Raw genomic sequence first — 9,883 nt, 5'->3', positions numbered from 1 at the left:
TATATTGACTAAATTAGATAATATTCTAAAAACTAAAAGAATAATTGGTAGATAGAATAGTTTCTATTATTAATAAATAATTTTTAAATTGTTATCTAATTAGTTACCAACTATTAATAAATAATTTTTAAACTGATATTAACAACCAAGGTTACTAAATATAATTTTTTTAATTTCTAAGATAGTATCTAATTTAATTAATATAATAAAAAGATAATTTTTATTTTTAAAATTGATTTATATGTAATGATTTTATTATAGGATTGAACCTTTAAATCTTACGTCCACCTCATCATTAATCAGAAGTTGATTATGGAGTCTTGTTTTTTCATGAGGTACATTAATTATATAAATCACATAAGTTAAAGAGATAGAATATAAAAAGAAAATATTAAATGTTGTAATAAAGAAAAGGAAACGAAATAGGAGTGGAACGAAAGCGTGAATGTCTGATTAGTGTTTTCCTTTTAATTCACGTGAATGCCATAACAGCTAGAATTATTATGTGTTGTCATTTAGCACGTCATCTTATTCTTCAGGAGAAGTTTACTTTGACACCGAAAAAAAGTTTGCAGACATCAAGAACAACATGATTAAGTCTAAACTGAAATGCAGAGTTCTGGAAAAGAAACAAAAACAAAGCAAACCCAATTGCGAAATTCTTTAACTGATATGTACAGTTTCCTCAAGACTTGTCCATTCTAGTTTCCAAAGAGCCATGGAAAATCCATCTTCTCCCGAAATTCCGGTTTCAAAATACGAGAATTTCATTACGGTTCTTAGCATAGACGGTGGTGGTATCCGAGGAATCATTCCCAGTGTTCTTCTTGCCTACCTTGAGTCTCAACTTCAGGTTAATATGTACATAAGCAAATGGCACTGATCAGCACACACACACATGTTTAATTCTAAGTAATGCTTCTGAATGTGTATGCATGCATATACTTGTGTAGGAGTTAGACGGTGAGGATGCAAGGCTTGCAGATTACTTTGATGTGATTGCTGGGACAAGTACAGGGGGTCTCGTTGCTGCCATGTTAACAGCTCCCAATCCAAATGCCAACAAGCACCCTTTATTTGCTGCCAATGAAATTGTGCCATTTTACCTCCAAAATTCTCCGCAAATTTTCCCTCAGACAAGGTCCAATAATATATATATTACTCTTATCATCACATGCACATGATTCCTATTCACTGACACTGTTGTGTAAATATATAGTGCATAGACTTAACAATTATATGGTATGAGTGTGCGTGTACACATATCCTTTGGTTATTACACTCTTTCATATTTCACGTGCATGCAGGGGTCTATTTGGGTGGCTGAAAAACATAGTGAAAGCATTGACAGGACCAAAGTACGATGGGAAGTATCTGCATGAGTTGATAAGAAAGAAGTTAGGGGACACAAAGTTTCACCAAACCTTGACAAACGTTGTTATTCCAACTTTTGACATCAAGACACTTCAACCTACCATCTTTTCCTCGTTTAAGGTCATTAATGAAATTTTGAATGCTTAGTTATACATATACAGTTAGCTTATTATGCTGTTGAAATTGTGTGAATGGAATCATGTTGTGCAGATTGCCACGGAGGCAACTTTGGATGTAGAACTGTCAGATATTTGTATAGCCACTTCGGCTGCTCCAACCTTTTTACCGGCTCATTATTTTACAAAACAAGATGAACAAGGAAATGTCGTAAGAGAATTCAACCTCATTGATGGTGGTGTGGCTGCAAATAATCCGGTGAGACTCTTGAGACAGAACAAAAGAGATAAATGAAGGCTTATTCTATATAGCTGCTAATAATATATAATGAATGGTTGTGCAGACTTTGGTTGCAATTAGAGAAGTGACGAAGCAAATCATAAGGAAGCCAAATGAAATAAGTAGCAGCCCTTTGAACTATGATCGCTTTCTTGTTCTCTCATTGGGGACTGGGTCGAACAAGAACGAGCACAAATACGACGCCAAAATGGTGTCAAAATGGGGAATTTTAACTTGGGTATTCAGATCTGGATTAACGCCCATTATAGATTGTTTCAGCGAAGCAAGCAGTGATATGGTTGACTACCACAACTGCGTGGTTTTTAGGGCGCTTCAATCTGAAGACAACTACCTCCGGATTCAAGTAAGCTAGATGAAGTTCTGTGCTCAAGTTTTTTCTCTAAATCTTATGGCAGTACAATGTTAAATTAAGGGCATTTATAGATAAATTTTTGAAGTACTTTTGTCTGGTTTTATTGCTGTCTGTGTATTTAATAATGGTCGTAATAATAAATTAATTCGGTTGGTGCAATCAGGACGATACCTTAAAGGGGGATTTAGCATCTGTGCATATAGCTACTACAGAGAATTTGAATAATCTGGTCAATGTTGGGAAGCAGTTACTGAAGAAAAGAGTTACGCGAGTGAATCTTGATACAGGTCTCTATGAACCAGTTCCAGATAAAGGCACCAATGAGGAAGCACTCAAGAGGTTCATTTTGTTTGTAAAATGTTTTTAATTTAATTTATTTTGTAGCAGTAAGCAACGCATCAAAACAAATTTGATTGATGTTTGCAGGTTTGCAAAGTCACTTTCGGATGTAAGAAAGAAGAAAAAGTCCAACTCACAAGATGGGCATCAAACCTGATAATGACCATCCTTGGTTGAAGCTTCTCATAGATTTGCTACAATATCTGAGATTACAACATAAGTGTTAAATCTGCTACTATCTTAAATGTTGCTACTTTCGAAACTTGAATAAAAGAATTCAATTTAAATTTGTTGATAATGTAAAAGATTATTTAGTTTGTCATATAATTTATTTACTTAAAAGTGTTGGTTATATATCTTTACCCGCAAAAAATCCAAATTTCCAAATAATTTATCTCGAATTCAAATTTATATTTTTGGATTTTAAGTTTAATCTATTTAATTAAATATGGATTAGATATAAATTAGATAATTTTTGAATTATTCTGGATCATGTCTTAGTTAAATAAAATAAATATAACTAAATTCATGTGCTATTTCCTAAATATAACTAAATTCATGTGCTATTTCCTTAATTCAGTGAAGGCCGTTCAATTCTTTCCAAATTTTTGTACTTAATTAACTTTTGTAAATAATTATGCTTTATAGTTGTGATTTAGAATACTTGCTAAAACGTAGTTGAAAATTTCAAATTGTTGAACAGGACACATCTAAATGTTTGCAATCGTTCTCAATGTCTAAAAAAAATGCCATGGTAAAATTATCTCCCAATGTTATAGAATTTAATATCTTGCTCATTTCTTCACTATTAAGCTCTTTCTAAATTCTTCCTATTACTATTTCTAAAACCATCAACAATCAATTTGGTTACCCTTTTCTTAAAAATCACTCAATATTCCTAGACCCATTCTCTCCCATCACCCCACCCCACTCTAAACTGGTGATTGTCGAGATTCGTATGGACCTCTGCCAGCAGCTTCATGCATCCTGGCCACATTTGTGCCAGTATTTTTTAATAGTTTATCTCCTTGCATGCACAAAACCCATGAAACCCCAGTGTGTAGACCTACAGCCATTGAACAATCCATTTGGTATAAGCTTTTCCAAGAGCACCAACATCCCTCGCCACCCGCCCTGGTAAGTTCCAGCAGAAAAAAAATTGATCTGGAACTAGAAGTAATTAAACCAATTGCATCTAAATAATTAAGTTTCTACATGTGATACACAATTATGAAATGTTGTATCTGTCAGCATTGAGTCATAATCTCAGCCCCATCGGGGGTTATGAGAATTGTGTGTTCAAACTGTGCGGAAAGGCTTCCATCTTTCGTTACGATTGTCCAGTCGTCATTCCACGTCACATGATTGACGCTGCCAATAGTCAGCATTGGTTCTGTAAAATTTACCATGTACACAAAAGAGTTACCGATAGTGATATAATAAAAGAATGATGATAGGTTCCCAACCATACAACTTTATACCACCAATTTAAAATCATTTATTGAATAATTTAATTTATATTTTAATATTTTATTATTAAAAGGATTTGTAATGTAGTTGTCAAAATACTTTTTTCCTATAACAAGACCTATCACAAGAAACTTGGCCGTATAAACGTAAATTTTCCATAAACACTTCCAGGAAAATAAAATTAAAAAATAAACATTTTATAAAACTAAAATTAATTTGCACATAAATTAAAAAGACAAATCTCAAGGAAACAAATGCGAGAAAGTTTTTATAAATAAATTTAAACAAGCAAATTTCAAGTTGTTGAGAAGCTTGGGTCAGCAGATCCAGTGAAACAGAGAAAACATCTGAGGTGGTTGGGAAGTGGACTGATGTGAGCTCCAATTTCATTCCACTAGTTCTATAATGGGAAAATGAACTGGAAAAAAGTGTTTTAACTGAAGTCATTTTCATCAGTGCCAACAAAATTGACTTTTTTTATACTAGAACCCATTCCATGCAACATAATCAAGAGGCAAAAGTGTGCACAGTTTCTAATTCCTCAAACAACAAATCTCAAGAGTTCATAGCATTCTATGTTGTACAAAATAAAATTACCAATTGTAAAGGTTTGATTCAGCACCATTCGTCCACTTCCATTGTTTCCTGCAGAAAATAACAGTGATTGTTACAGACACCAATAGTTAGGAAAGCTGATGAAATTTTTAACATTTTAAATATAAAAAATAGGGTGGCAATAAAAAAACCTTTGAAACACTAATAGTTCCATGAACAAATTAGTAACTTAAAACTGAACAGCTAAATTAAGTAATATCTGCAAACAGCAATGGAAGTTAAGTGAAAGTTAAATTGTTTTACAGAAAGGGAGCAACAAGAACATATAATATGTTTTATTAATTATATTATTTACAATAAACTTTTTCGAAGAAAAATAATAACTTCTGACTTATTCAATTCATTAATCAATACACAATATAATTTGACAAATCCCAAATCTAAACTTAATTTTTCAATAATTATTAATGATAATCACTTTTCAAATTAAGAGACACACACTGACTTCAATATTCCTTAAGCCAAAATGATATTCACAAAACTAAGCACAGGTTTGTTGCTTTATAGAATTTATATAGAGCTAATAATGACAAAAGGAATAAAGTTAATTACTATAATGGAGAACAACTGGATCAGCGTGAAAAACACGTCCAATTCCATGGCCAACAAAGTCTCTGACAACACCATAACGGTATTTATCTGCATGATCACTAAAAAGAAAAGAGAAGACGTTAATTATGAATCATTATATAATTAAGAATAAACTTTTACTTGAGTTACAGTCAAAAAATACTAGCTCATATTGACACGAATGAGTTAATAGCTTAGATACTGCTTGAGGAAGAAACAGTTCAAGGTGGATATAGCTTGAGGAAGCCATTCATGGAGGAAGTAAACTACTCCTAGCTTCTCGTTTTCTAGCAGAGATATAAAAGATGTAACAAAGACATGGAGTAAACTCATTTGTTATGCTTGCAACTTTTTTATCCTTACCATTTAAATCTATTTATACCTTTTTAATGATTTTTATGTTACGCTCTAACAGTTTTAGTAAACTAGCTATTTGATCTTAAACAATTAAAATTAATAAAAAATATAGAAGGGAATTCATAGAAAATATATAACAATTTATACAAAAAAATATAAATAAGTCTTTTTATATCGTTTAACATATATCACCTACTTCAACTAGTTTTACCAAATACTCAGCTAGCTCAACTTTTAGCTTGCAGTTTATAAGATTATCGGCTAATTTTGTTAAACTGAGTCTGAGAGTGGAAAAGGTGGTTTTTGGGAACTAAAATTATTCCTGACAAGTTAGATGTAAAAAGAAAACTAAGGGTCATGACTCTAAAGCTATTTATTACATTGAATTTTATTGCTCAAGTGTTTCTGGCTTTCTGCAGTATAGGGAAAATGAGGGAACAAGGGAGAGAACAAATGGAAAAGGGGAGTGACATCTTACTGAATTGTTTTGCCAATTGTCTTGAATTCCACTCCCGGTGCACATATTGATATTGCTTTATCTAAGCATTCTTTAGTTATCTGTATTAACAAATAAACATTCCCCATTAAGCAAAAAAAATGACGAGGACAATATCTCAATTCTCAAGAACAAAAATAAAACATTTCACAAAAGCAAAGCCACATAAGAGACTTCTAGAACAGTACTTTAATTCAACTAGAAGCATAACACTGTACGTTGTAAAAGAAAAGTATAAACAAAATTCATAATAGTAGACCAGAGGTCAGATAAATAATATTATGGGGAAATAACACTTATAGGAATAAATAAGTGGCATGTCATAATGTGATTAGACAGTATAAAGCCATAAACAAATAATAGGGATAGTCTTCCTTATGGATCTTGAATACAACAAGAACAATAATATGAAAAATCTAATACCGGATATTCTACCTTATAGCTTTACATCTTGGTACCTATAGTTACTGCTCTGCTATGGTAACATAAACAATGTCATCAAATTCAATAAAGTAGCTCTCTTTCTCTGCTAATATTACAAAGTTCTAAAACAAAACTTAACATTATTTTCACCAGTTATCTATGCCTAAGAAAATCCAGCCACTTCACAGTCAGTCCTTTCTTTTTAGAATGAAAACCAAAGCAGAAAATAATAAGAATTCCAGGCCAACCCGTTCAAAATTAAAAATTGAAATTCCAATTTCCTCCATAACCCAGCAACACCAGAATCGAAAAAAAGAAAGCTTCAGCCTTTTTTGCTTGTCACAACTCACATGCCACTACTAATAAATAGTAAATATAGTCGTGTAGCTTTTTCACTCTTGGTGGGAAAGAATACATAAATTATACTTAAAAAATAAAGGAAGAAAGAAACAATGAAAGAAGTACATTATATTAAGAAACAGATTGAAGTAATAAATTTCAGAATTATAAAGAGTGTGATGCATTATGAAGAAACAAATCACAGCCATTGGTGGCATGAAGACAAATCAGTACCTGAACTAGTTTTTTAGCCTCATCGTCAACACCTCCACAATAGAAAGTTGCTGATGTGTCCCCGTGATAGCCCTGCCATTCCAATCTTTACATTTCATTCACTAAGCTATAGCTTAAAATGTACAAATATTAAAAGATGTAATTGCAAAACAAATAAAGAATGGCAAAATAACTGACAAAGCAGTATGCTCAACAGCTCAAATAATGAGATGCAACTCGAATTCTAATTTTCACAAAAATTGATACAGTACAAAGTTTAATTGAAAAAAAAACTAATTATGTGCGCATAATAAATAAATTGCAGCCTCTACAACCCCAAACAATACACAAGAGGGTATCAACATAGTAAACAGAGATGTTGATGATGTCATCAGGATGGCTTTACGAAAAGAAAAATGTAATGGGAACAAGCCAAATGGCAAATGAAATTTTATGGCCATTCCATTCTCACCATCTCACAAAAGCAAAATCAGCCCCATAACCCACCCCCGGAAAAAAAAAAAACTTACATTTAGATAAACAGTAACATCAATGTTGATTATATCACCATCCTGCAAATAAAGAATGCGTCAACAATTTTTGTTAACACAGGATGTTTAATTTGGAAAGAAATTGACCAAAAGCACCTCAAGGGGACGGGAATCTGGTATTCCATGGCAGATGCATTCATTTACAGATGTGCAGACACTCTTTGGAAAACCACCATAGCCAAGAGGAGATGGGTATGCACCATTATCAACTATCATTTGGTGAACTGCTTGGTCAATTTCATCTGTTGTTATGCCTGGCTGTCAACAGAAGTACAACTTTTTTGGATAAAAACATAAAATAGGCATTACTATACAAAATGATGAGGATTTCATAGATTTATATTATACTACTCTTTAAAAATTGTATACTTATAATATCCTGCACTAATCAACAATAACAAGCGACAGTGTTTCCTTCCTAACTTCCTTAGGTAATTTGGACTTATAACCCTCATAATATAAGCAAAGAGCGAGACCAGGGAGTGGAAAGGATAATATATCATCCAAAAAGAATGAATAAACTTTTTTTTTTACATAAACATTTCATAGCAAACAGCCAAGCTTTTATGTAGGATGTATACAATTAAAGAATGTGCAATTATTAAACAAAAGAATGAGGAGCTCACCTTGACTAGGGTGCCAGCATATTGAAGAACCTGAGCTGCAAGCCTTCCAGAAGCTCTCATGCATTCTATTCCTTTCTTGTCATGCACTTGAGGTCCACTCACAATCCCTGCAGGAACCATAGAATCCACATAAGGAGGCCTCAGTATATGCTTCGGCACCTGTCGCGGTGGAGAAACTTTTCCAGGCCTCAGTCGTTTACGATTGCTGTTAGGCACTTCATCCACATTTCTGCAAAGCCAGCCATCACCAAAAACTTCATAACCAAAAGGCAAGCATTGTGAAATGGACAATATGTAAAGATCCTTTCATCCAAGAGTTCAATAAATTGACTAGCATAAACTTCTGAAAGGTATTACAATTTAAATCCTACAGAAAAAATAAAGAGAAATCGAAAAACAAAATAGCAGTGCCGTAGAGTTATGAAATAACCAACACCCGACATCAGGGAATAGAATCCTTGAACAATATAAATTACACTACAACACAAACATCATTAGTTGCGTCCATTCTTTTTGCAGAAAACGTATACGCGCACATACCTTCTATTGAAAAAGAGATTGGTTAAGCCAGAAAGCGTTCGAGATAACTGCATCGAAACATGCTTGCTTCCTATTAAAATAGATACACAGCGATGTTAAAATAAAAAAAGGAAAACCTAGAAGCTAAAATGAAGAAAAAAAATGGAAGAAGAAGCAGAAGGTCGGAAAAAGGGAGAACCAGGGTTGAAACGGAATAGTTGAGGAAGTGATTGGTGCCTTGAACACCGTACGAATCGATCTCCGATGAAGGAGGATTTCAACCTCATTTGCAGTTGCGGTGACACTCCGCTAGTCATTCTTCTTCCTTTCTAGTTTCTTCCCTGCTGCTCCTCTCACTCCATTCTTGTTATCCGTTAGCGTAAATTTTTTGGTCCCTTCAATTTTCTTTTCCATATTTTAAATCTTTATTATTTTTGTTTGCCCAGACCATTTTCGGTTCTCCCCATGGGCCCTAATCTTATGCTCATAGGAAAATGGGCAAATTCTTCATACACTTCCATGATTTCATCATCCACCCTGTATTTTCTAAAATACCAAAATTACCTTCCTGAAAATTAACTTAGGTATTGATGAATGTTTTGGACTGTTTAGTTTGTTCTGGAGGTTGAGGCGTGAAGCACAAACTCAAGGCAGTTTCTTCCTACACCCCTACATTTTTCTTCCAGCACCCCACAATATTGTGCATGAATGACACTGTTAATCTAAAATAATAAAAAAATAGAATATCCATAATTAAAAAAAAAAAACATTTTGGATCCGCCAATCCGTAATTCAAAATATTCATTATGGATTCAGAAATTCATAATTGAAAAAAATCATTCCAAATCCACCAATCCGTAATAGAAATTAGGTTTATGGATCAACAATTTATGCAAACTTTACTTTTGGAACACCCCTCTCATCCAGAAAGCAACATAATTCACTTATGGATTGATGAATTCGTAGCACACTCTCAGATTCCGATTTCAAATAAAAGGTGAAGGACAATTTTGAGATTTAAAAAATTGTGGGGGTGTAGGAAAAGATATGTAGGGGTGCCCAAATTCAATCTATCTATCACCGTGTAGACCCAAATACAAGGAATACACTCTAAATTCTATAATTTAGAATACAATTTTGTATATCAAATTTTAAAGTTCAGCAAGTACTTTTATGTATTTGAAAATGCATTCTAAATTATAGAATTTGAAATATAAAATTG

The 9,883-nt window shown here is 33.0% G+C and overlaps 2 protein-coding genes across 2 annotated transcripts; one reads left to right on the top strand and one right to left on the bottom strand.

The window, feature by feature from the left end:
• Window positions 1–627: 627 nt before the first annotated feature.
• On the top strand, window positions 628–2,800 carry LOC137810124 (patatin-like protein 3). The gene is made up of 7 exons (XM_068611259.1): window positions 628–853; window positions 954–1,141; window positions 1,308–1,494; window positions 1,585–1,749; window positions 1,835–2,134; window positions 2,307–2,482; window positions 2,570–2,800. Exons 1-7 carry the CDS (start codon window positions 719–721, stop codon window positions 2,637–2,639), a joined length of 1,221 nt encoding a protein of 406 aa, XP_068467360.1. The 5' UTR covers window positions 628–718; the 3' UTR covers window positions 2,640–2,800.
• An 859-nt stretch (window positions 2,801–3,659) lies between these two features.
• Window positions 3,660–9,310, bottom strand: LOC137810125 (methionine aminopeptidase 1D, chloroplastic/mitochondrial). Its single transcript, XM_068611260.1, has 10 exons — window positions 8,861–9,310; window positions 8,683–8,752; window positions 8,143–8,371; window positions 7,613–7,774; window positions 7,496–7,537; window positions 6,987–7,058; window positions 5,973–6,052; window positions 5,120–5,217; window positions 4,550–4,597; window positions 3,660–3,875 (listed from the first exon to the last, which is right to left on the bottom strand). Exons 1-10 carry the CDS (start codon window positions 8,976–8,978, stop codon window positions 3,730–3,732), a joined length of 1,065 nt encoding a protein of 354 aa, XP_068467361.1. The 5' UTR covers window positions 8,979–9,310; the 3' UTR covers window positions 3,660–3,729.
• Window positions 9,311–9,883: the final 573 nt, after the last annotated feature.

Source organism: Phaseolus vulgaris, chromosome 2 (assembly GCF_000499845.2).
Source record: "Phaseolus vulgaris cultivar G19833 chromosome 2, P. vulgaris v2.0, whole genome shotgun sequence".
NCBI lineage: Eukaryota > Viridiplantae > Streptophyta > Magnoliopsida > Fabales > Fabaceae > Phaseolus > Phaseolus vulgaris.
This window is presented reverse-complemented; position numbering and strand designations above follow the sequence as displayed.

What these genes read in the sequence shown, in the direction of transcription:
- LOC137810124 (XM_068611259.1), top strand. Translation starts at nt 719, where the DNA reads ATGGAAAATCCATCTTCTCCCGAAATTCCGGTTTCAAAATACGAGAAT. An exon ending in CAAATTTTCCCTCAGACAAG is followed by an intron (nt 1,142 to 1,307) that starts GTCCAATAATAT and finishes ACGTGCATGCAG; the next exon opens with GGGTCTATTTGGGTGGCTGA. An exon ending in GTGTGGCTGCAAATAATCCG is followed by an intron (nt 1,750 to 1,834) that starts GTGAGACTCTTG and finishes ATGGTTGTGCAG; the next exon opens with ACTTTGGTTGCAATTAGAGA.
- LOC137810125 (XM_068611260.1), bottom strand. Translation starts at nt 8,978, where the DNA reads ATGACTAGCGGAGTGTCACCGCAACTGCAAATGAGGTTGAAATCCTCC. An exon ending in AGGCTAAAAAACTAGTTCAG is followed by an intron (nt 6,053 to 6,986) that starts GTACTGATTTGT and finishes TTGTTAATACAG; the next exon opens with ATAACTAAAGAATGCTTAGA. An exon ending in TCCAGTTGTTCTCCATTATA is followed by an intron (nt 4,598 to 5,119) that starts GTAATTAACTTT and finishes TATTTTCTGCAG; the next exon opens with GAAACAATGGAAGTGGACGA.